Below are 26,053 nucleotides of genomic sequence, written 5' to 3' on the forward strand. Positions count from 1 at the left end.
TAAAGATATTTAATTAACGAATCAGGACAAGAGAGACAAATATTCCTTCGTTCTGATTGGCCAATTTGATGATACTTGATTTTACGAGTAGGATTTTTAAACGCACCTCTAACCTCGCAGTCACGTGACCGCTGTATCTGTCATGGCTGCCATGGCTATCAGCTATCATGATTGTTGTATGACAGAAAAAACGTCAAGTTTCTGAAAGGGTTTAAAAACAAATCTGGATCGGTGTGCACCGAACACCGTTGCCTCGAATCTGATCGTACGAGACTCGTTACTACACCCTTTATGTACACGCAGGCGATCAAAATGCCGGTCCAGAAAGATTCAAATATCGTGAAAATCGCCGTTCAAATGACTGACCAAGTGCCGCAACTCATAGAGTTCAATCAGAAGCAACCTTTGGCTGGAATTATTCAAGTACGATAAAAGTTAATTTCAATTAGTTTTCATTTAATTTGTGCAAGATAATCGATAGATTAGAAGCATAAAAAAAAGTACTCGTACAATTAATTTTAATCATGTTAATGTCATTGTAATTTCATAATTATACAACATTGTATACTATATTGCGTATACATGTATTAATTAATATTTTATTTTAATTACAGGAATTGTGCAATGGATGGGATTTATCTGACGCGGAATCGTATTCGTTACAATTTTCAGAAAATAACAATCAGAATTATATTACGGAGAAAAATAGGAATGAAGTGAAAAACGGCAGCATTCTCAGATTAGAGTTTTCGCCATCAAAAACAGCAAATGACATTTTGACTAAGCTTAATAATGGGACGTCAGAGGAGAAAGTAGTGGCTTTGCAGAAGCTGAGTACGCTTAGCATGGACATGACTTTTGCATTAGAATTCATAAACAAGAAAGGACTGGCATTAATCATTTCACAAGTATGAAACTTTTTATGCATACACACATACATATATATTTTGTATGTGTGGATAATTCAAGTTTAAAATTTCAGTTTGTTACATAATAACACAATCGTCAATTGTTAAATTTTCAGGTGGAAGGTGGAAAGTACAAAGGAAGTGCACTTGCATTTTCTCTCCAGTCATTTGTAGAATTGATGGATCATGGAATTGTGTCATGGGATATATTAGAAACACCGTTTATTAACAAAGTAGCAAGTTATGTGAATAATCAATCGGTAACTCAAGACACCAATGTGGTGGAAGCTTCTCTAAGTATTCTAGAGAATATTGTTCTGAATTCGACAGGAAAATATGGACAAGTGGAGAAGGAAGTTACTTTTCCCAATCTTGTAATGCATTTGCAATGCATGAATGCTCAAATTCAACAAAATGCGATAGCTTTAATAAACGCACTGTTTTTGAAAGCTGACTTACACAAGAGACGAGCAGTTTCTGGCACATTACAATCCAAACAAGTTAGAAATGTATTTTTGACAAATGTTATACAATCTACTGGACAGGTATGTAATTAACAAAGTATTAGTAGACTTATACTTCTTTTGATACTTTTCTCTTCAAATCGTGTGTAATATTAATTTGAAAAAGTTGAAATAATTTGTCCCAGAATTAGATTCTGAAGCCATTGGTTGTCTTACTAAATCTGACTTTCAAAACAAACTTTGTTTTGGATCAAAATTTTGTTTACATTGATAAATATACACATTTCAAATATCAAACCAAAACAGAAACGTCTGTTTAATGTTGCAATTTCCAATTTTTATTCCAGTTTATTGCCAATTACATGTTATTTCTTTGTAAGTATTTTTTTTATTGTTTCTTCTATTTTTACAGGTCGGTGCGGAAATGGCGCATCAACTTTATGTGTTGCAGACACTAATGTTAAGTCTTTTGGAACAACGAATGATGACAAAGATGGATTCACAAGATCAGGATGCGTATGATAAGATTAAGGAACTTCGAAAGATCGCCTTTGATACAGAAGGTGTAACCAGTGGGGATATAACCGCTCGCAAGCAGGGGCTTTTCGCCAAAGAGTATTATAAAAAGTTGGGTTTTAAACATGACATCAATCCAGCTCTTGACTTTACTGAAACACCACCGGGTATGCTTGCCCTTGACTGTATGGTGTACTTTGCGCGTAATCATACCGAAGCGTATACAAAGGTCGTTCTTGAAAATTCATGCAGATCTGATGAGCACGAATGTCCTTTTGGTCGAACGAGTGTAGAACTTGTTAAATTACTTTGTGAGGTAAGAGATATATATTTAAAATAATATGTTTACAAACTTTAATACTGCACATGATATGTAAGATGAATATTGTTTTAATTAGGTGTTACGCATTGGTGAAGTACCTAGTGAACAAGGTCAATCTTATCATCCAATGTTTTTTACGCACGATCATCCCTTCGAAGAGTTTTACTGTGTCTGTATAGTTTTGCTAAATAAGACGTGGAAGGAAATGAGAGCGACTACGGAAGATTTTGTCAAAGTTTTTTCCGTCGTACGCGAACAAATTACCAGGGCGCTTCAATGCAAACCTACAGGACTGGATAAGTTTAAAAACAAGTTACAGCAGCTCACATATTCCACCATCACTAATCTTTGGCAGCAGGAGAGAACAAGTCGAGAAGAGTGGGAGAGCCATGCGAGGCCGATCGTTGAACTTAGAGAACAGATTACGCCTGAAATCTTAGAGTTAATCCAACAACAGCGATTAGGATTTTTGGTCCAAGGCACTAGATTTATGAAATACAGTGCTAGAGGACAAGTGAGTAGTATATTTTGATTGAACAAGTAACGATGTTATACACGTAATGCACGAGTTATGAAATTTCTAACGAAATTCTCCATATTTTCAGCGGATTAAAGATAAATTTTGGTACGTGCGCTTGTCGCCAAATCATAAAGTCTTCCATTATGGAGATTGCGACGAAAAGTCGGTGCCAACAATAGACGAACTTCCCACGAAACTAGCGGTGGTTGAGATTCGAGGATTGTTAACCGGCAGGGATTGTCCACACATGAAAGACTTGCAGAGACGGAAAACTACACACCAGTTGGCGTTTTCCTTGGCCTTGGATTCCGTCGAAGTATCTAGTCTCGATTTTGTTGCTCCTGATGAACAAGTTTTTGATTATTGGACTGATGGCATTAATGCTTTACTTGGTAAGTTTGCAAATTTAATTTACATTTATTATTAGCATTATGTATGTACATGAAAATAATTTTTTATTTTTGTTTCTTTATTTTCAGGAAACAGAATGACCAGTAAAGAGGCTGAAAATGATTTAGAGACTTTATTATCCATGGACATCAAGTTACGGCTTCTAGATGCTGAAGGAATTGATATTCCGCAAGATCCACCTACGATTCCCGAACCGCCGCCAAATTACGACTTTTGTTACGAACTAAAGTAAAAATTGTAAGTCATTTTCCTTACAGCTTACATCACTATTATTGTGATTTGATAGACATATTGGCCATTTTAATCTTTATATATGTATGTATGTATGTACACCATTTTTTATATGATTTTTTATATATTACTTATTTATAATCTTATATTTTACTACTATGATATAGATTCAGATTTTAAGCTGTAATTTTTTGCCTCATGTTTTAATCATACAGGGAACAGCAATACATAGTCTCTTGCCAAAGAAACGTTTTAAATTTTATACACGTAGATATTATACACGTATTTCATTTTAAGAAGTTATTTATATATTGCAAATGAAAATCGTGTATAGAATGTAACAATTATGTTGACGGTCTTTTTACAATAATTTAATTAACTTCAAATGAGTTTAAAAGCGCATAATCATGATATAATATTTTATATAATAAGATTTTTCAGCTATTTAATTGTACTATTAATGTTTTATACCAACTTGTAGGAAATATATTACAGATTATATACAATGTAATAAATAAACTATGAAATTAAGTTTTACAGATAATTTATTTAAATTTTAATTTTTATAAAATTTTTTTACTGTGTTTCTGCAAGTTTGTGTCTTGGCAGCAAAATGTAGCGCAATATAAACTATGAGAGATGTGAATTTTTCATAAGTGACATAATATATAATATATTTATGTGCAAATGTACAGGTGTAATTTGGAAAAATAATGTATCGTTATATATGTAGTGGTCGCGCTTGACGTTTCTCTGTGCGAGAGAGTGCGTGACATAAATTAATCAAAGACTTGTAAAGTCTTTATGTTAACATTACGTTACATGACATCCTCTGAAAGAATCTGGTAATGTTGGGGGTCGTTTATTTGATGATCCGATGGGCAGAGGAAAAACTCGATGAAATTAAGCACGGGCCCCCGACTAAAGGGATTTAAGTATTTACCCCTCTTGTCTCTCAAGTACGAGTATCTCTTGTAATTGAACATTTCATTAGTAGTCAAATTCATACAAGCATGTAAGACCTGTTAAAAGAAAAGGATGATAGAAAATTTGTATGCCAATAATATGATGAAATATAAAAGCATATCACATTTACCGAAGTGCATGTTAGAATCCAGCCAAGTCCGCAAAAGACGAGAGCTTCTAATACGCCAAGAACGTATAATAATTGAATTCCCTCGATCGCGATGCAGTAACATGCGAAATATAAGGTGAAAGAGCAGTTTATTGCCACACACATAACGAACAGGAAGAACCACATTCTGAAAATAGGCAGAATGTGTTAAAGAGAATTGAATAATTATAATTTTGACATATATATATAAACGAGTATAAATTATATCGGTAATTGTATATATATATATACACACACCTGTTTCTCAAGCCGACGCAATTGTATATAAACGGACAGTGATGATCGAAATATGTGACGCATCTGTTGCAGATTCTACAGTGTTTAGCCCGGAGGGGTCTGAAACATCTACAGCTGTGACATAATCGTGATAGTAAAACGTTACGCTTCTTCCACTTATCAAAGTATGGAATCTGAAAGGACGCGAAATTTAAATCATTTTACAATATTAATATACATGATTGCTTTATAGAAACCATGCATTTTACCTGTTTTATCGCTCTGTAATAAGTGTCACTGTTCTGTGGTACATAACCAGGGTCTCTTCTGTTAGCCACAATCCAGGATATCCACATGAGGATGTTCCAGTAAATGAAACAATAATGACTGCCGCGCAGGAGATTCCACGTTAACGGAATGCATTTTAACAGATACATCGGATATCCCCATAGCAGAACGGATATCATGAATAGTAGCAACGGTCCCTTGCTGTTGCCTGCTCCGCCAAACAGCAACGCCCTTGAAAAAGCAAACGTGCAAATTGTTTACAGGTTTCATAGGCGATTTAACTTTTTGATTTCAAGATATCACGCCAAGTATACGGACCATAGTTCGTTGATGGGCGGTATCCATCTAGCTCGGCGTTTCTGTTCTGCCTGCAGGATACGCACGATTTCCGAATGACGGTGACTCTTGGCTAGTTGCAACGGTGTCTTGCCGTTCTTATCGCGCGGCTCGAGCTCGATCTTGCTTTTCTCACAGAGTATCCGGACACAGCTGACGTTGCCGGATAAGCAAGCCAGATGAAGCGGTGTCGAACCAAAGTAATCGGGCTTTTGCAGATCCACGCCGCTGTATATCAACAACTTAATCAGCTCGGCATGACCCTTGTACGCAGCCCAGTGTAATGCGGTGTCGCCGTTTATGTCCGTCAAGTGTCCTTGCGCACCGGATCCTAGCAAGAAAGCGGCTGTCGCAAATTTGCCAAACATACAAGCAGTCATCAGAGGCGTCAGGCCCTTAAAGTCAGCTGTATTGACCGCGACTCCTGCCTGAAAAAAAACCCCTTGTGAGATTCTCTTCATTTGCTTTGTCTTTGAAATTTTTTCAACCTTTGTACCTTCAATAGCAATTGCACTATCGCACTGTGACCTTTTCGGCAGGCCCAATGTATCGGTCTAGGTCCTTGTGTACCAAGGCATGGTAGATCGACGGGACCGCTTCGCTCTATCAAATATCTCATGACCTGTTACAAAGAAAAATTTCATGTTCTTCTATTAATGTTTTTTAATAATTTTGAGAAATGACAATTTTTTTCCTTAGAAACTAACTTCAATATTGCCATCCAAGGCGGCCCAATGAGCCGGAGTATATCCCCATTCATCTCTCGCACTGAGCACGTTCAACCCGTTCCTTTCCACCAATTCCTCGACCACCTCGATTTCACTACAACACAATAAAGGATTTTTTTTTCTATTTCTTACACTATATTTCTCTTGAATTTTTTAGATTTATTTCTTTCAGCTTTTTATATGTACGATTTTATTTTTCTCTTTTTAATGTCGAAATATATGATCTAACCCGGCTCTGAGCAGTTCAAAAATCTGCTTCGTCTCGTTGGTGGGACTCTGACCAGTCGTGGCCTCGTCGGCATAAACATTGTCATCGGGACGGTTCCTCTCTCGTGTGTTCTTGTCCGAACCGTGATTCTGGTGGCCGGATATCGGATTGTTCGGTAGATGCCCGACCATGTCGGGATCGGGACTTAGTTCCCATACGGATCGCGCCGCACCAGGCCCTGCCACAGGGCTCACAGGATACACCTATAAAATATATATATACATATAAGAGCATACTAAAGTTTTGCATACAGATGAAGAAAGAATACGTAGCAAAAATATTTCTTAATATTAAATAACTATTTAAAGTATCCAGGTAATATCTTGTTTATTTTATATTTATTTTTTTCTCGCAAAATTTTTAATATTTATAACTTTTTACTATATTTAACGTCAAAATTCTTATTACATTTTCGGCGATTAATTGTGATAAAAATTGTTATTTTATAAATTAAAAAAGCATTTTCTTTACCTTGCACAGCGTCGCGAGTTCTGTATTTATACGCTCGTGTTCGGAAGGCGTTCTGAAGGATGCACCCTGCGTGGCACCCTCCGGGACGGTTAGTCACAAGGAGACGTTGGGTCCAACCATATCCTCCAGGTCTCACTTCCGAACGGCACAGCTTTCCCTCCAGGCTTTAAAATCCTCCGTTGGAGTCCTATATGAACGAGAACGGTGGCGGGAAAAGTTCAGACAACGAACGATGTCCGCATTTCTAAGTCTATACCGTCGACGATCACCGTACACGGTGTTTTGCGCATTCGAATCGATAACGCGGCGACGGAAACGCCTGCGTGCAAGAAATTAGGACGTCGCCAGCGCGCGCGTTTGTATAATCATTCTAATTTTTTGCTGATTGAAGATTCCGAGAATTTTGTTGATCGGAGAAAATAACTCAAACAGAGAACGTAACATTTAAAATAATTAAAATAATATTATGATGGAAAATTAAGTCATCTCGATAATTAATTAGCTTATTATTATTGCATTTTAATTTTTTGTATCGCAAATCTTCCGAGATAACAAGCACATGTCATTTTGACGTCGAAAACTGGTCAAAATATCGTGTGCTTGCTACCTGTATTTATATATATATATATATTAGTAACGTAGATTTGATTTATTATTTGGTTTCATATCTTTTTATCAGAGATATCATTAAATATCGCAACTGATTTGAGTTCAATTTTTATCACAGATTTATCATCATTTATTGATTTTATTTCATTCTTATATATTTATATATAGTAAACGTCGTAGCCATATAAATATTTAAATTTGATATTTTACAAATTCGTGATCGACAAGTAGATATTTTAAAGTCATTACATCATAAATATTATTGAATTTTAGAGAAGAGAGATTTCGAAACATTTTTTAAAATAATACATAGCGTTGATGTAATGCCATCATAATAAAATTTATCAACGTCAAAATGGTGACAGTTCTAAGTGACCTCATTATCAATCAAAGATAAAACAATGCGCTGTCAGTTTCACAGAATCGATTAGAGATGTCGCTACTATGATGCCAAAATGACAGTGCACGTCACGTGCAGAAAACCCAGTTCCGGCTTCCGTTAAAAAATACCGTGCTTTACCAGTTGATGGCCGGCTTGTTTATATACTCCTAGTCTTGAGGTGTTTCGGGGCCATACAAACTAAAAAGAAGAAGAAGAAGAAAAAACACTGTGCGTGTGAATTAGAATCGATTGAAAACTCAGTACGGCGTAATTATGCATACCGAGTATTTAGGTTACGACTTGATTTACGTTGCGTTATTAAGCCCGTATCAGACGCATTGAAAATTAAAGATTAAAGATTAAAAATTAGAATTTGACTAATCAGAACAAAAGAAACTAAAATTACTTTGTCTTGATTGATCAAATTTCAATCTTCAATCTTTATTCTCAATTTTTAATGCGTAGTCTGATACGGGTTTAAGTCTCGTGTCTCGTTGGATTTGTTGATGGTTGATGCTGGATTTCGATTTCGGCAAATTTTACGATTGATGTGTGATATGACGATATATAATGGCACCCACTATTCAAACCAACAGCAATCAAACCGACAGAGATAAACGTACGACTAGGCCAGCGGAAAAAAGGTAAATAAAGCATAGAATATGATGGAATTTCTACGCGAAATATCGCTACATTTGACTCTCACTTTCTTTCAGATCTGAGCTTATATGTCGAGTTAAATATTGCAATACGTTACCGGATATTCCATTTGATCCGAAATTTATAACATATCCCTTCGAGCCGACTAGGTAAGTAGAAAACAAATCATATCGCCAAAACTACGTGGCATTTGTGTTTCTACCTTTAGTAATTTGTGATTTTGATAACGCAGGTTTATTCAGTATAATCCGACTTCCTTAGAGCGTAATTATAAATACGAAGTATTGACGGAACACGATTTAGGTGTTGAAATTGATCTGATAAATAAGGACACGTACACAGGTGATATAAATGCACAGTTAGATCCAGCCGATGAGAAACTATTGGAGGAGGATGTTCTTACGCCACAAGATTCTAAACGCTCCAGGCATCATGCCAAGAGCGTTTCGTGGCTTAGACGTACGGAATATATTTCCACAGAAAGCACTAGATTTCAGCCACAAACGGCAGACAAGGTTGAAGCCAAAGTTGGTTACAGCATCAAGAAGAACTTTAAAGTACGATATATTTTCTACATTATGCAATGTTTGCAATGTTTCTATATTGCTTGACATAAAATTTTTCAATTATTTTCAATTCAGGAGGAAACATTGTACATGGACCGTGACAGTCAAATAAAAGCTATAGAGAAGACATTTGAAGACAATAAGAAGCCAATTGAAAGACACTACAGTAAACCAAATGTAGTAGCTGTAGAAGTATTACCAGTATATCCAGATTTTAAGGTATTTAGAGTTGCAACTATTATTGTTATACAAAACATTAATATGTCATTATTATATCAATAATCTTTGATTATCTTGTCATTTATTTTATTAGTTATGGAAATATCCATGTGCGCAAGTCATATTTGATTCTGACCCTGCACCAACGGGTCGATCTGTACCGGCCCAGATTGAGGAAATGTCGCAAGCTATGATAAGGTACGCTTATGATATAGTAAATTTATATAATATGAGAAATGAGAAATATGTAAAATTAATTTAGAGATGATTGTATAAAAATATATTCTTTATAGAGGTGTAATGGACGAGAGCGGAGAACAGTTTGTAGCTTACTTTTTACCGTTGGAAGAAACGTTGAAGAAACGCCAGGAAGACCTCAAAGCTAAAATCGCTTACGTCGACGACGAGGAATACGAGTACAAAATGGCAAGAGAGTATAATTGGAATGTCAAAAGCAAAGCATCCAAGGGATACGAGGAAAATTATTTTCTTGTGATAAGAGAAGGAGACGGGGTATATATACATTAACACACTGTTATATCACACATGTATTATTAATTCCACGACTTGCATTAATCCTCTTGTGTACCTTAGGTTTACTATAATGAATTGGAGACGCGCGTGCGACTGAGCAAACGGCGCCAGAAAGTCGGGCAGCAACCGAATAACACGCGCTTGATTGTACGTCATCGACCACTAAACGCCCCTGAATTCAAAATGCAGAGATACCGAGAGAAACAATTGGAGCCGCCTGGTGAAGAGGACGAGGACGAAGAGGAGGAGGAAGAGGAGGAAGAGCAAGAAACGCAACAAGAAGTGGAGAAGAATGACGAAAAAGGTTTGCCAGTTAAAAGTTTGCTTTGTGTGTATATTTGCTGTAGCTATATAACGTAGAAAATATTTGTCAACAAACGAAAAATTGTTCTCAAGTTCTGAAGCGGAAAATGAAGGAGAATCGCGTGCCTCGTCAAGGACATCCTCGCGGGCATCCACTAGAAAATCACAATCTCGTTCCGGTTCGAGATCGAGATCGCGTTCACCGTCTAAATCCAGATCGCGGTCTCGATCGCGCTCGCATTCTCGGTCGCGTTCGCGCTCCCGGTCGCGTTCGCCGTCCAAGTCGCACAGCAAATCGCGCTCTAGGTCCGGCAGTCTTCAATCGAGGAATTCGTCGCGATCTAGATCCAAGTCGAGATCGCGCTCGGGAACGTCGACAAAGTCACCGTCGAGATCTCGGTCAAATTCGCGATCCAAGTCAAGGTCGCGATCAAGATCGAGATCCGCTACCGGTAGCGGTAGCGTCTCCGCTAGCGCGAGCGGCGAAAGCGGCTCGGAAAGTGAGTGAATCGAGAAGCATGATCGATGAATAATCTGTTAGTTTGTCGGTCATTTCCATTCGAATCATTGACAAATATACTACGTTTATCGTCGCACGTTAGAAAGTATTCCACTGCTGTTTCAAACAGCAAAACCACTGAGTGAATATCAAGATAGCAGATGCTGTTTGAGAGATCTATTCTGTGAGGACAGCCGAACGAATAATTTTTAGGAAAATGTTCGAGTGTTCGGCGGCATAATTGAAAAAATAATAAATAAGAAAAGTATTTTTTTATTATATGTACACTATCTAGAATCATTTAAACCAATTTAAAATATTTTTTCAAACAGTTTTTATAACAATTACATTTCTGAGAAACAGATTTTTAGTATGTATATAATTCTTGCAGCATGTTTTTATTTTTATAATATATATACACATAAATCTCAAAATCTAAAAGATGCAAGCAAAGAGATCAATGCAAATATCTCTCACAAAGTTTTCGATAACATTAAAGATAAGTTTTTATTGTATCTTATACTATCTATTATCTTTCTTTTCTGAACTAATACATATATTCATTTTGTTCCAAATGATGTACAAATTAGGGTCAGAGTCAAATATCTGCCAGTCGATAAAAGCATGTCCTGTCGATATCGTCGCAATCTCTTCGATGCAGTTCCCGAAAGTACAGTTAGAGGGCGACATGTACACCATTCGCGAGCCACGACCGACGACAGTCACTCGCGTATTGCGTCATGCAGCGGCCGATCGAATCGTCTCGCCCCCAAGTGTACATGGCGGTTACAACCCGCTTTAGATCTTGTTGGATACGTCAGTACCCGATAGAAATTCAAGTACCAGCGGAAGAGCCTGAGCAGAATCAGCTTGTCGTCGAATCGGAGGAACGGTAAGTGAGTAGACGTAGCAAGGTGTGGTAGATGCGCATCGTCGAAAGATCGGCCACGTGGATGTATATTTTCCGACAATACGTCACTTGTGCGTCGATCAGACTCGAGAATTTACTCAAGGACTGTTTCAATTGCATTCTCTTTCTATCTCTATCTGTCTTTCTCTCTCTCTCTCTCTCTCTCTCTCTATCTCGCAATATATATTATTTTGCTTTGAATACAGAAAAAGTGCAATAGAACAGGCCGCGAGTCGAGTTGACAGAATCTTGCGGAAGGAAACATTACGCGCAGATTTCATTTATCTCGTTTTTTAATTTTCTAAATTTATTATCAATCATGAAGGAGGAAGAGTCTCGTTCACGTTACGGCCTTTAAACTCGTCATTGAACGAGAGTATAGCGTATACTGAAAACATTGACCCTGAGAGACGCACATTATAATTGCTCCGTCTCTCTCTTTTTCTTTCTCTCTCTCTCTCTCTCTCTCTCTCTCTCTCTGTCTCTCCACTTTGCTAGAGAGATGGAGAGACGGGTCACGAGTCCAGATGACTTTGCATTTGTATTATCGCGCGTCGTACAAGATTAATAACGCGGAAACGATCAGGGTGACACTTGGTATCAATAATAATGCTCCGGTTTTATTGGGAGCATCGAAGGAGAAAACCGGCGCGAAATGCATCCGCTTAAAATTCCCCGACGATTATATCACGTGCACGAATCGAAACAACATGTAGTAGAATTCCGACGAGCTCACGATAGAGTTTTCTGCAGGCGAAAGCGATTTCTGCGCTTTGCTTCTCATCACGCTGATAATAATGAGTCGAGAATTACAAGATCCATTCGCATTTTTTCTTACACATATATATATATACATACATACATACATACATATATTTAGTGCGTATAACGGCTCAATGTTTTTCGTTTATACGTGCGCGATCAAGTTTATAACGCACAAGCGGTCCCTCTCGACTGATGATGTCAGATTTATATAAGAGTTTAATGTTATCAATTCGCGGAAACGATTGTAACGCGAAGAATGCGAGACGAATTTTTATATTTTTGAGAAACATTCTAAAAAAGTATTTCAATTAAATTAGACTGTCAAAAATATAATATTTTTTTCGCAAATTATAATTTCATTAATACGATATCATAAATATTATTCTCTTGTATAAAAAAATTATATAATAACTGCAAGAACGACAATTAACGTTAATCATGATTAAGTACAATAAATGTCATATCTGTACGTTCTTTTTTGCTTTATCTCACGAATGAGATCATAATTCAAAAATATTACAAGAGTATCGTCGATATATAAGATTAACTGTCAAGTTGAACTGTTGCCGCGGCCGACCGACCTTGAAGATTATACGTTTAACGAGACCGCAATCGTAATGATGACTGTCGATTTTTACGAGCAGCCGTCCTCGCTAAATTCGTCTCGAGTCTCGCTCCTCTTTTCTCTTTTCCGCGAGATGCGCGTCACAATTAAATCCCGTTCGCGGTTTTCGAGTCGAGGTTGCGCACGAAGGTGTCAGGGCCGGTTTCTTAACAACGACGTCCAAGGTCTTATTGGGTAAATACACACGGTTATGCGCCGACGACGCGCCGGCCCAGAGTTAACGCAATGTAACGACCGGTCTATTATATTGCCGGTGTATGACGGATATTGAAACATCGATATAAATATTTGTCACGTATCTACCTCGATGGAATAGTGTGCATCGTTGTTGAGCAATCGCGATTCGCAGGTTAAAAATAGCGTAGTCAACATTTTTTCATTTTCGCATTATTGTAACTAAAAATTTAATTTTTACATATTTAAATCCATAACACACACACACACACACACACACACACACACACATATGTTTTGTATTTAAGAACTATAAAGATAAAATCAATAATTACTTGTAATTTTAATTATTAAAAGTTTACTCGTAAATTGTCGGAGAAAAAATTTATTTATGAGACTGATGAATATATTTGGCTTTGATTCAGATGGCGCCAAAAAATAAAGAAAGTAAACACCAACGAAAGAAGCAGATAGAAGAGGAAGGAAACGAAGATTATCGGAAGCGGCGGGATCGGAATAACCAGGTTGCGTATCGATTTCGTATGTAAATTGTGCGTACATTATCATTCGCATGAGCTGTCATCGTTATTTTCGTATTTCACAGGCCGTGAAACGATCCAGAGTGAAGAGTAAATTACGCACGCAACAAACATTAGAACGAGTAAATCAGCTGAAAACGGAAAATGAACTGTTGGAAGAAAAGATTAAAATGCTTACCAAGGAGCTAGGATTTCTCAAGGATCTCTTTCTCGCACATGCAGGTATAGTTGAAGCAAACTATTATATAGGCAAATTATTATTAATTTTTTTGTACATCTTTAAAATCTTCTCAAATTATTTCTGATTATTATCTTGATTTTTTATTTATTTTGAAAATATTTTACATTAGAGACCCAAGAGATCTCTCCTAACTGAATAACTGATTTTTATTTTAGGTTCCAGTCAACACTCTATTAACATTCAAGAGCTAGATTTAAATTCTCTTCTAGCCGAAGATAAAAGTACGATAGATGTGCTGAAGACGACTACGGCCGAGCTGTAAACCGATACAAATGCCACGTGAAGAAATCAGCGTGGTAATGAATTTGAAACGTGAAGAAGCATAGCTTGTTTAATCGAACGAGCAAGCAGACATCTTGGAAAGATGTGCTCTTTAAACTTATTGGAAAATATTCAAAATGCGAAAAGCGTTTTCTGCGAGCCTTCCGGTTGCAGCGTCGTCGGGAAATTATCATCAATCAAATTTATAGTTTAACAACTAATGGCAGTGGGAGATATCATCGGCAGAGTCGTCTTATGATAAATTTGAGTACGAAAGTATTCATTCTGATCGTCAGCCAATAGAGATGTTATGATCTTTGATCTAAATAGTACAAAAGATGAAACGAATTAAGTACAATATGTACATATTGTACTTATTGTATTTAACGTTGTATCTTATTTTATAATGTATATCTTAGGGAAATGTGTTTTCGTTATATACAGGTGAAAAAAATATTTTAACACATACATCTGCTAAATGCTATCAAGATAAAATTTATCTTATCGTTATAAAATTATATAATTTATAAAATAATACATTTTTACAACAATTATATAGTACATACAATATTACGCAATTTAAATAGATTTCTTGAATACATGTATGGTTTAAAATAACATTTTTAATAGCACACCATTTTAATATCCGAATGTGATAATAGATGTTTAAACCTTCACTTTCACTAGACTGTTATTTCTGGCATGTATCAAACAACTCTCAATTCGCTTACATATTTCGATGGATTTAATGGTTGTCGGCTCTCTTCAGAATTATGGTGTGTGAATATATTTAAACACAATGCGTTTGACCCGGAAATACCTATTTATGAAAGTAAAGACATTGTGCACACGATTACTACTGATACGTACGAAAAGTATATTACAAAGAAAAAATATATAGATATATTTGAAATAAAATCTTTATTATTATATTCATTAAAATAATTAAAATTAAATTTGAACAGGAGAATTTATAGAAAGCATATGCAATCAACTTCAGATTTTTCTAATAATGTATATAAATTAAATCAGAAGGCGGTCGAATCATTGTCAATTCTAGGCTCGTCTCAATTTTATTGTTATTATTGTCTTCATTCTATGCAAAGTAGTGTGTACAGGAAATAACATACAACAATAGTCTGTTTAACACACTTTCAACAAAAGGGACTTGCAGCTAGTGTGCTGATGTAATGTCTAATCAATAATAAAGAAATAAATTTGTATGCAAAGTTTATTGAGAGAAAAGCTCTAAGACGAATATATATAATATTTTAGGTGACATAACATTAGATATATAATGATTAGCAGTTTAAATAAAATAGATAATAAAAGTAAATATAGTCAAATAAAATTGAGTAAAATGGATAAAGGTGAGAAATGAAGAAAGAAATAAAAATGTATATGAGTAGATAGAAGGAAGTAGTTGAAATATTTTACAATAAAATATGTGGAGAAATTTTAATATTCAATGAGATGGTGACGCAAACTGAAATGTGGAGACAATTTTGTGTGAAAAAAATGAAATCAGAATAAAATGCTACCAAAATAAAGATATGAAAAAGTGTCATGTACAATATTGTAAACAATATAAGGAATGTAGTAAAAAAGTAAAAGGGTAAAAATTCTAAGTATATTATCTTGTTAAGTAATTGTTGATTAAGATGAGAAAAGTAAACACAATATCGACGTGATTTTATATATAAATAAGAACGCGACAAGGTACTGCTGTCATTTACATTTTGTAATTAATTGTGCACAAAAAATAACGAAATGTCTTTTTTTTTATTATCGTTATAGAAAGCGTATATTTTTATTTTACATGTCTTTGAAACGTTTTGTTAAAGATGCTCGTGCCAGAATAGTTTCGAATTACTGGTGACGTCCAGAAAGTCATCGACGGCACCTGTATGCTTCAATACTCGCGAACGCGAAAAGACCCGATCGATCCTCCGCCGGTGTTCGTAAAGCGCATGAACGTCGCACCGAGTTAACGAGCCCCGTGTGTCGCAGCGAAAAAGGATACACGTGAAACATCTACGTCCTTCTGATTCCCAGAATATGTGAGAATCGTCCTAATCGCGCATCTCTCGCGCGTGTTTCCAGAGAATCGACACGTACATTTCTCTCGCGACGGTTCCAGTTGTCAAATCATCTGTCAATAAAGCTCGCTAAATATATTTTGTTATCAGCAAGTATATTATTACAAGATATAATTATAAAAAAAATATACGAGAACGTACAATCGCGTGCGCGATTAAACTGTCAAACTTTTCGTGGTTGACAGTAACGCTAATGTCATAATATTCACGACGGCCGGAGGGGCGGGAGGGGGGGGGGGGCAGAATAGGGGGCATCTCGAGCTCCGAGTACGAACCTGGGGCCGTCTGTAGCGCGGTGAGCCGCTGCGCTGGTGGTCGTCTAGCAGACGACATGTTGGCTGCAGGGAGCACCTCGTCTCGAACGTTTCGGTCGCGAGTTTCCTCGGGGATACTTGAGTGAGGAGAGTCGAACGCGAACTCGGTTCGAGGGAAACGCGGGTGACTTACGGGCGCGAGACCTCTCCCGTAAGAGAGGGTGCGTATGTGTAAAAGCGGCGCGAGAGAAGGCACGCGAGGGTGCGGGTTCCCTGAGTGTTGCTGCTGCTGCTGTTGCTGCTTACCGTGTCGTGATCGTCAACGAGGAGCTCACGGCGAAAGAGGAGGGGCGCCGGGGTAGAAGAGCGGCGGAGAAGGAGACGACGGTGTTGGAAGAAGAAGAAGAGGAGGAGGAGGAGGAGGAGGAGGAAGGGGAGCCCTCGGAAAAAGCGAAGAAAAAGGAGAGGAAGGCGAAGAACGTTCTCGCGGACGTGAAAAGAGAAAAACCCTCTTTTTCGCGGACAAGATCTGGGATATACGAGAGCGAGGAGACGGCGAAGGTGGCCGTCACCGTGGCGAGATCGGGGTAGCCAACGCAACAGCAGCACGTAAACGTTCCTTTGGCCAGGTCGCGCTGATCGACTACCGTTTGGCGAACCTAACCGATCCGGGAACGAGGTGGACTCGATCTATTTTAACGCCTCTCCGTCGTCGACGATTCGCGATAAATCCTTTTACAACACGCGCCGTGTGTCTGCCCATTAAATCGAATTCGCGTGTACATATCTGTCTCGCTCCGCTCGATCTTACACACAACACGCATACGCTCTCGCTCTCTCCTGTCTCTCGTGCCGGTCGCATCGCCGGAGACGTCGCGGCGAAAGAGAGAGAGAGAGGGAGGGAGGGAGGGAGGGAGGGAGGGAGGTAGATACATAGATAGATAGATAGATAACGACGTGCCGCCTCGCGCGATCAACGACAGAGAGGCAGTGTCGACGTTATTGTTTTCTCGATTGCGATTCCCTGTGCTTTCCCGACGTGCGTGCGTGCGTGCGTGCGTGCGAGCGAGTGTGTAACCCGCGGTGTCCCGGCGACCGGCGCTCTCGGTGCCGCTCTTCATCTCTGGCACGAACGAAACGGAGATATTCGTCGTGTCGCGCGCTGTAAGTAACTCCGGCACTCGGCCGTCATCGTCGCCGTCGTCGATCGTCGTTATTACGCTCGCCCCCCGTCTTTCGCCTCGTTTCAACGCTGGCATCATCACCGGGGTAGAGCGAGTGTCACGCGCACGTCGTTCATTTCGCCGTCTCGGGGAATAGCCCGGCGACGTCGGAAACGTCGGGCCCGGTCGCCATCGAGGTCGGCCGTCATCGTCGTCATCGGTATCGTCACCGTCGTCCACCGTCATCGACACCCCCGCTGACGTTTACAGCACCATCCTCGCGCGCGCTCTCTCTCTCTCTTTCATCGACGTGAACACGAGCGAGAGAGGTGGTGGCACGCATACAGGCAGGAAGAGGGGGGAGGGAGGAAGAGAGAAAGAGAGAGAGAGAGAGAGAAAGAGAGAAAGAAGCGCAACACGGGGCTCTCTCAGTCGCCCGGCGAGCGGAGCGCCGAGCTCATGGTGTGCGATGGTTATGATGGTTCCGCGAGTAGTGGAGGCCGCCAGTGATAGAGGTAACCGTGAAGTGTGCTCGTGAGTGTCGCTCCGTGAAATATCGCGCATCGGGGAATATAAACGCGAGAGACAAATAACGCCAACGCCGTTGTGTCGTTCCGTCGTCGTTCTCTCTATCCATCGTCGCCGAAGAAATCAAGAAAGGGAAGAAACAGAGGCAGGGAGAAATAGAGCGAGACGATTCCCTTTGACAGGAACGAAGGAGAGAATCCATCGCCGGCCACGGAGAGATAGAGAAAGAAAGAGAAAGAGAGAGCGAGAGAGAGAGAGCTAGAGCTAGAGCTAGAACTAGAGCTAGAGCTAGAGCTAGAGCTAGAGTTAGAGCTAGAGCTAGAGCTAGAGCTAGAGCTAGAGCTAGAGCTAGAGCTAGAGCTAGAGCTAGAGCTAGAGCTAGAGCTAGAGCTAGAGGGACGGAGCTAGACGTCAATCGGCCGTGGTGGCGAACGGAGGACGTAGCGCGCGCGCGCGTGCGTGCGAACGAGACACCCGATAGAGCGAGCGAGCGGCCGAGACGAACGGAACGGCGGAACCGGTGGACGGCGGACGGCGGGACTCGCGGAACGGGAGCGAGCTTACCGCGGCGGGATTCGGGGCGCTTTTTGAACCCGCGCGACGGAGCCGCGACGGCGGACGGGTTGTTGTAAACAACAACAACGACAACAACGACAACGACGAGGACGTCGCGTCGGCCGTCGGCGCCGCCGGTGGTCGCACGGTCGCCTCCTCCCTCGCGACTAACTCGATCGCGAGCCGTCGTCGTCCGTCCCGATCCGGATCCCGATCGTCCTCCCTCTCGGTCAACGCCGTCACCGTCACCGCCGCCGCCAACGCCGGCACCACCATCACCGCCGCCGCCGCCGCCGACGCCGCCGCCAACGCCGTCGCCAACGCGACCCGAGAAGGTAACGGGCACGGACCGCTAGACGTGGAAGGGAAAAACGGAGAGGGCGAGCCACGCGTGTCCTTCCCGTGGTGTGTCATGGGGTGTTTCGGCAGCCAGAGTAGCAAGGCCAGCCAGGATGACAGCAAGAATCAGAAGAGGCGATCCGACGCCATCACCAGGCAGTTGCAAAAGGACAAGCAGGTCTACCGGGCCACGCACAGGTTACTCTTGCTCGGTGAGTTTGTGAGTTATAATAACTTTTTTCTTTTTCTTTTTCTTTTTTTTTATCTTTTTCTTTTTTTCTTTCTTCGACTCGATAAACGCGAGGCAGAAAATATTTCTGTCAACGTTGCTTGAAAGCTTCCGACAGCTTCGTCCAATAAATATATTTAACACTTTGTAGCTTTAGAGTCATCGACAAACAATTCTCTATCGCGTAAAAATCAACAATTTAATTCGACCCAAGGAAATTAAGCGCGCGTTTAAATATCGAGAGGGAGGGAAAGAAAGAAAGAAAAAAAAAAAAGAGACAAGCGTGTAATCAATATCGCTTTTCGTGTCGAATCTACCGACGCCTTTTATCTTACGGGACTCACAGAGAGAGTGTCGAGATTTTTTTTCTTTTTTTAATATCGAAGCACTCTCGTTCATTTAAATACGGCTCGTGCACTCCGAAGATAATTCCCCAGGTGTTCTCCATTCGTCGCGCGCCGATCGCGTTGGTGAACCGTGACGCGTTAAACCGCTGGAGGACCCCGGTGGCCGGTGGTCGTCAGTTTGGGACAAAGAGAGCCTCCGCGAGGCCGAGGGCAAGCCGGCCGCACTATCGTGATGTTCAGCGGCGCGTGATTCAATTTTATCGATTATCGTACGAGCAGGCAGGCACCCACCAATATCCACCAGCCTCGTGTTTGTACCCTTTTCGTCACTCTCGATCCTCGTCTCTTCCACCGAGATATAATATATATATATATATCTCCTCTTTCATTCTTGTCTTGTAGTTTTTTTAACTCCAATATTCCGTTCTTATATCAAAATGTCAACTACTTTGCCTTGTATAATTTTCGAGAGAAAATTCTATCCTTTCTCTTCTTTCCTCTCTCTATTCATTTTTATAAATATATTTAGGCAATTATTTGATAATACGAATATTTTCATAATCTATTTCATTTACAAGTTTGATTGTCGATGCGAGTGTTTGATGCCATGATTATTTTTCAACAATGTTTATTTATATATATATATATATATATATATTGTTTTAGTATTTTATTTCATCTATATACATGATTATAAATATGTAAAAGAGACTATATATATATATATATATATATATATATATATATTTTTTATAGAGTATAATGTATTTGATTAATTTGTCACATTATACATATTTAACTTTGATTATATTTAATAAGCTTTGAAGATTATTTCTTCAGATGACTTTTTCTCTCTATTTTCTCCTCGTTTTTTATCTACATATCTCTTTCTCGATACCGACACACGCGTGCGCGACAACGGCGTGCCTGCTTAGCGCGATGTTTAACTCGGTGCCCCGTCATATCGCCTTCCTATTATCCGGCGTTTATGTAGGTCGTCGTTCTAATTCGATGCGAACGCGTCGTCATCGTCGCCGCCGTCCTCATCGTCGCGGCGCGAGCGACGGACGAAGCAACAGCTGTTGCCGTATTGTTTTCTCTCCCTTCGCCTGTCATTATAGCCGCGCGAAACACGCGGCCGATTGGGGCCTCTGTATGTGTTATTGTACATGCGAACTCGATCATGAAAATTTGACGAGAAGCTTAAAAATTGATGGATTGTCGAATAATTGACTTTCTTTCGACAATGTATAAAAATCTGAAATGTAGGAAAAGAGAGTTTACATACATATATCCTGTTTACATCGATGAAATATGCATACATTACGTATACATAAGCATATAATTAGCATTACGTATAAAATTAAACGTCTAATTGTATGGACCCTCAACTTTGATAGCAACGTTTTGCTCCCCTTGTAATATTTATACAATTTCTCCTCGTGATTTTTCCCTTTTAATCGAGTTTGTAATCAGTCGGGTAATTAATGTTGGAAACTGGAAGAGTTCCGAGATTAAACTCGCCAACTTTTTCTTTCGCTTGATTTGCGGTGGGTTCTTAATGAGAATTTGACGGGTTAAGCGCCGAGGATATTTAACGTCGAAAGTAACGCGCGACTGCCATATAAAAAAAGCGAAACGTAATAACAATAGAGTAATACTAGGGACACCGATAATTATTGATACGTACTGTTTTTTTGTTTTTTTTCCAAATTACATTGAATTGCAGAGAGTTACAAAGTGTCAAATTTTGTTTGTCAATTTTTGAGAAACGGGACAAAAGGTGTAGATTTAAGTAACGATTTTGCGCATCGCCCATTGTATATTCGGAAAAACTCTCGATTCCTTTCAGATGGAATTTCAGTAGCGAATTTACACTCGACGCGAAAATGGCGCGTTTCTCACCATTTGTGTTTGCGATGTGCGAATTCGTGACGCCGATTGTACGTTATCGCACAAACGATCGATAATATCACGGTTAGCGAAATCTCAACGAGATATACACATATTAGTCTCACACGCTTGTCATCGCGCGCGAAAATGTCGTCGAGCCGACGAGAGGTATCCCCGACATGTCAAATCGACAAAAACAACACGAGAGAGGAATTGACGATCTGACTGATTTTCGCCACCTGTTTCAGGAGCGGGAGAATCCGGCAAAAGCACGATCGTCAAACAGATGAGGATACTGCACGTCAATGGTTTCAGCGAAGCGTAAGTTTTATTTTTAAAAGCGGCGAACATACACAAACACACACAAACACACAAACACACACACACACACACACACACACACACACACACTCACCACGTGCGATCGGTCGCGTCAGTCGGTCGGTAGGTCGGCTCGGCCCCATCATCCGTTCCAATCCGTCGATGTGTCGTTAACCCATTAAAAGCCGGTAATCGCTCCTTTGTTTCCCCGGGGGGGTTTTTTCATCGCGAGGTTCGCATTACAATTAAAATGTCAGCGGAATGCAATCGTACTCACGCAGACCATTTACGAAACACGAAGCTGGCACACGCGTTCAACATTCATTGAATTTTCACGTCCGAGCGTTCCTTTCATCGTCGAATTTAATCAACGAATCTCGGCATCGTTCTTCGACAGGCGAAACTATTCGCAGAATATGCCACCGATGTTCGGAAACCATGTTTCCGAAATTATTTTTATTTCGAAACGTTCGATTAATTCTCTTTCTCGGGAGAGTCTGGTTTTTTTTTTTTTTTTTTTTTTTTGTTTTTTTTTCCTTCCTCGATTCGAATCGAACGTCGAGGATGAGTTGCATTAAGTCGAATCGCGAGATGCAGCATGATATGTAATTAGCACGATTAGTTTTTCAGCGCGAATGAGTCATCTCGTAACCGGTGCAGCTCGCTATTTAACGATATCAGCGCCCACACAGACACACATGCGCGTAATTTTCTGATACGATTCGCCAGTACTGCTTCCCTTTCGTATTTTTCAATCAGCCGCATTTATTCGCTGCGTTATTTATTATTTATTCGCAGTTACCCATCTTGACTTTTCGTCACAACCAACGTTTATACCTCTCTTACCATGTTAAAAATACTTTTTGGATTATTTTAAATCTCTCTCTCTTTTTTTTTTTTTTTTTTTTTTTCGTGTATATATTTTTCAGACTGCTAATTTACAATGTCTCATGGTTATGAGCATTGAATACCTTGTTTCGTTTGATTACCTCGATTTCGTTAATTCATGTAAAACGCAGCTCTTTTATGTTCAAGGAGTTTTATTTATACAAATTCAACGAAAATTTGTAAAAAAAATTTCGTGTATTTTTGCATGGATGTTGGTATCAAAGATTTTCTCTGATATCCAATTAAATACATTATTAACGAAATTTCGTTTTAAAATAATCCGTTATTTAATACGCAAATATTTTTTTCCGTATTAAAAGAAAAATAAAAATAAAACAATAATAATAATAATATGTTAAGTTTTCATATTCTCGAGGTAAGATGCTATTGTTAGAATTTCTATTCTGTTATAAATGTGCGAATTTATCCATGATTACTGAAGAGAAGATGAAAACGATATGTAAACAAACGACTCGGCGGCTCGCATGTGTCGTAAATTATTTTGTCCGCCTTAAACGTTGATAACACAGCGGAAAGTCTCTTATTTCGCGATGATTTCTTTTCCGATCAATACCTCTGACGCGACTCTTTTATTTTACGACGAGCTTTTGATTTTTCTCGGGATGCCAGATTCCTCTTAACTGTCATATATCCCGGACAAAAAAGGTTTATCTCTTCGGCGAAATCTCGGCTGAAAACAGAATGATCCAGAAATACGAGTTTATCGATCGGCCGTAAGTTCAAGTTGCTCTTCTAAACACGTGGTAGTGGCCGCTTGATCGGTGCTAAAATTAATCGATCTATTCTGAAAATATACGGATAAACACACGCAAACACATATGCAGCTGTGCTATCATTTTCGTTTCAGCACGTGACTCGATCATTATTGTCGATATCGGTTGCTCGATCTACGCGATCTTGTGCTACGTCCGTACAATTCATTGTTAATCGTAAAGTTGTTAGTCACATTTAATTATACGGTCGACAATGAATTAGCGCCGAGTTTCTAACGATACTCATATCTGATTTGTTCTTGTGTTCACAGGGAAAAACGGCAAAAGATCGAAGACATTAAGAAGAACATTAGGGACGCCATCTTGGTAAGTGTATATTTTATTTGTTATTTCAAATAGCTTTTAGATAAAACTTTAATATATCTATTACTCAAAAATAAAAAGAAATAGCATTTGCAATTCTTGGACGGACGGAAAGTAAATTTAATTATCTATAATTATATAATTTATCAGGTTCTTTACCTTTCTTTCGACGCTTTTTTTTTTTATTATTGCAGTCGAATTTTCGTTGATGCTACCTTAAAAATTTATTCCCGCAGTTACATTAGACGTATAAATTATTGTAATTGTTGCACTCGAAATAACGCGACGTAACCGTTACGTGACACGCAAATTCGCGATATCAAGTTGAGTCGGAGGAGTATTGTCACCGATTTGTCATCCGAATACGTATTTAGCTGTGAGCGTGATTATGTGTAACCTCTATGCAAAATGCAGTCACTTCCGTACGCTGTACTGCATTAACGCAAATTACTCTACACATCCAATTATTCCTTGCATACGGAATTCCTACGAAGTAATTAACAACGTGATAGCAATTACGAACGAACTGGCGATTGTGATAAAAAAAAAAAAAAAAAAAAAAAAAAAAAATAAAGCCGATTTCTTCACGCGAGAGAGTATCAGAGATATATCTTTATGAAAAGATATACATTTTTATATCTTTGTTAAAATACATTGCTTATGAATAAAAATCACATAAAATAAGTCGCATTAAATCGCCTCGTTACTCATCTAATTATAACGTTAATCGGTAATTCTTCTTACACAATACATGCGTTTAGTAGCAAGTATAATTAACTACGCAAATTAAAAGCTTAAAATCACACGAGAGGAAATCGGTGTATGATTGATAATAAAAATAATATTTTATGTTCGCCACGGATTCTTTATTATTGCAATTTTTACATGTATAAATATATATATAAATTTTCTCTCTAATAAAGTTAATAATTTGAATTAGACATTTAAATCTAGCGGAAAAAAGATTAAGAGATGTTCTAGTGTGTGTCATCGTGATAAAAGAAATGTATGTTTTTTGTTTTTTTTTTTTTTGCAGACGATAACCAGTGCGATGAGCACGTTAACGCCGCCCGTTTCGTTGGAGGATCCGTCGAACCAGAGCAGAATGGATTATGTCCTGGAAGTCTCGTCTTCCCCAGACTTCGATTATCCTCCGGTGAGTCAGCCTCTGCGTCTCCTTGTTTGCGTTTACATATCGCGAAACGAAACCGGCTTCACCTTCACGCTCGCAATAACTCATCGACCTTCTCGCGCGAAAGACAGAAAGAGTCCTCGGGATAATCGCCTCCGGCGCGGCGACACGTTGCATCACGAGTTGCTTTCTGAATAGAGCGTCTGAATTTCGTCGCGCGCGCAGTTGCGTCGAAACGAGAAGAAAACGTGACAAACCTGACTTTTTTCCTTCACCAGCGAGTTTCGCCCGTGTAAACTCGCTGGTGAACACTGATTGGTATACTTGATATCATGGGTGATTTCAGTCTTTGTGTTATCTCCATTATTTCTCGCGATTTTCATTGAAAAACTGCATTCACATCTGCACACGCGCAACTGTTTGCTTGTTATATTTCTTCGCCTTAATTTTCATGAAATTACACCTTTTACAAAAGTGTCGATGGAGTAAAAATTCTATCGATTCTCTCAGATCCAGCGTTTACTTCTAAATTGCAAAATCCTGCTTGTATCAAGAATCCATATAAGTGTATCACAAAGTCTGGATTATCACACGCTAAAAGCAAATGTAATCACATTGACAATCCAATAACGTTTCAATCCAGAGATTAATAGTATCGACAACCGCGTATATTAATCTATTAAATAGTCTGCTCTTGGAAAAAAATGTAAACCCTGGAATTGTTGAGGATTTCTTTTGTACTTGGAAAAATTAGGGAATCCTCATGGAATTTTTCAAAAAAATTCTCTTTTTGATAATTTTGCTCTAATATTGTTAACAGTCTGTAAGTTAAGCAAATTATGTGTGGGAAATATACTATAAATATATGTCTATTTTTTGGTTTTTATATTCAATTTTTTAACAAAACATTGAATATGCGATACATGTATTTTTTTGTAATTTTTAATGAAAATTAAAAATTATTTTCTTTAATTGTAAAAAATCAAAATTTTACTTAAGAAAAAGTTGTATCAAGAAATCTTAAAAATTTTTTTTTTTTTACCTGAAATTTAAACAAAAATACTTGGAAAGTCGGGGAACTTTCAGGGAATTTTTTTTCCAAAATTG

General features: G+C 38.9%; 5 protein-coding genes across 10 annotated transcripts in view; 4 read left to right on the forward strand and 1 right to left on the reverse strand.

Moving 5' to 3' along the window:
• The first annotated feature begins 131 nt into the window (after positions 1 to 131).
• On the forward strand, positions 132 to 5,142 carry Ced-12 (engulfment and cell motility Ced-12). Its single transcript, XM_072900539.1, has 7 exons — positions 132 to 423; positions 615 to 908; positions 1,025 to 1,453; positions 1,785 to 2,204; positions 2,287 to 2,724; positions 2,816 to 3,122; positions 3,210 to 5,142. The coding sequence occupies exons 1-7, from the start codon at positions 292 to 294 to the stop codon at positions 3,371 to 3,373; spliced, it is 2,184 nt and encodes a 727-aa protein (XP_072756640.1). The 5' UTR covers positions 132 to 291; the 3' UTR covers positions 3,374 to 5,142.
• Positions 1,824 to 9,723, reverse strand: Patsas (palmitoyltransferase Patsas). 2 transcript variants are annotated; one of them, XM_072900540.1, is made up of 11 exons: positions 9,584 to 9,721; positions 7,934 to 8,003; positions 6,815 to 7,001; positions 6,305 to 6,546; positions 6,055 to 6,169; positions 5,844 to 5,969; positions 5,330 to 5,775; positions 4,993 to 5,242; positions 4,745 to 4,917; positions 4,469 to 4,634; positions 1,824 to 4,394 (listed from the first exon to the last, which is right to left on the reverse strand). In XM_072900540.1, the coding sequence occupies exons 4-11, from the start codon at positions 6,472 to 6,474 to the stop codon at positions 4,191 to 4,193; spliced, it is 1,650 nt and encodes a 549-aa protein (XP_072756641.1). In that variant the 5' UTR covers positions 6,475 to 6,546; positions 6,815 to 7,001; positions 7,934 to 8,003; positions 9,584 to 9,721; the 3' UTR covers positions 1,824 to 4,190. The 2 variants fall into 2 exon arrangements, with proteins under 2 accessions (XP_072756641.1, XP_072756642.1); XM_072900541.1 differs by lacking the exon at positions 7,934 to 8,003 and having other exon boundaries at positions 9,584 to 9,723.
• Atms (RNA polymerase II-associated factor 1-like protein antimeros) lies at positions 7,607 to 10,867 on the forward strand. Of its 2 annotated transcripts, XM_072900543.1 has the most exons (9): positions 7,607 to 8,033; positions 8,271 to 8,449; positions 8,522 to 8,614; positions 8,698 to 9,022; positions 9,107 to 9,250; positions 9,345 to 9,448; positions 9,544 to 9,763; positions 9,845 to 10,088; positions 10,180 to 10,867. In XM_072900543.1, the coding sequence occupies exons 2-9, from the start codon at positions 8,376 to 8,378 to the stop codon at positions 10,593 to 10,595; spliced, it is 1,620 nt and encodes a 539-aa protein (XP_072756644.1). In that variant the 5' UTR covers positions 7,607 to 8,033; positions 8,271 to 8,375; the 3' UTR covers positions 10,596 to 10,867. The 2 variants fall into 2 exon arrangements, with proteins under 2 accessions (XP_072756644.1, XP_072756643.1); XM_072900542.1 differs by having other exon boundaries at positions 7,607 to 8,449.
• Positions 10,868 to 11,338: 471 nt separating this feature from the next.
• Irbp18 (Inverted repeat binding protein 18 kDa) lies at positions 11,339 to 18,366 on the forward strand. 3 transcript variants are annotated; one of them, XM_072900564.1, is made up of 4 exons: positions 11,339 to 11,478; positions 13,486 to 13,584; positions 13,665 to 13,821; positions 13,996 to 18,366. In XM_072900564.1, the coding sequence occupies exons 2-4, from the start codon at positions 13,486 to 13,488 to the stop codon at positions 14,100 to 14,102; spliced, it is 363 nt and encodes a 120-aa protein (XP_072756665.1). In that variant the 5' UTR covers positions 11,339 to 11,478; the 3' UTR covers positions 14,103 to 18,366. The 3 variants fall into 3 exon arrangements, with proteins under 3 accessions (XP_072756665.1, XP_072756667.1, XP_072756666.1); XM_072900566.1 differs by lacking the exon at positions 11,339 to 11,478 and adding an exon at positions 12,887 to 13,060 and having other exon boundaries at positions 13,996 to 18,272; XM_072900565.1 differs by lacking the exon at positions 11,339 to 11,478 and adding an exon at positions 13,093 to 13,235 and having other exon boundaries at positions 13,996 to 18,272.
• A 147-nt stretch (positions 18,367 to 18,513) lies between these two features.
• The window catches only part of Galphas (G protein alpha s subunit), a 33,514-nt gene continuing 25,974 nt past the window's right edge, over positions 18,514 to 26,053 (forward strand). The window contains exons 1-4 of one of the 2 annotated variants that reach the window (XM_072900552.1): positions 18,514 to 19,251; positions 21,757 to 21,829; positions 23,763 to 23,817; positions 24,851 to 24,970. In XM_072900552.1, coding sequence (XP_072756653.1) covers positions 19,113 to 19,251; positions 21,757 to 21,829; positions 23,763 to 23,817; positions 24,851 to 24,970 — 387 coding nt within the window. In that variant the 5' untranslated portion in view covers positions 18,514 to 19,112. Of the gene's footprint in view, positions 19,252 to 21,756; positions 21,830 to 23,063; positions 23,452 to 23,762; positions 23,818 to 24,850; positions 24,971 to 26,053 lie in introns of those variants that run through there. The other variant, XM_072900553.1, reaches the window with a different exon arrangement.

This window comes from Anoplolepis gracilipes, chromosome 10 (assembly GCF_047496725.1).
Source record: "Anoplolepis gracilipes chromosome 10, ASM4749672v1, whole genome shotgun sequence".
NCBI lineage: Eukaryota > Metazoa > Arthropoda > Insecta > Hymenoptera > Formicidae > Anoplolepis > Anoplolepis gracilipes.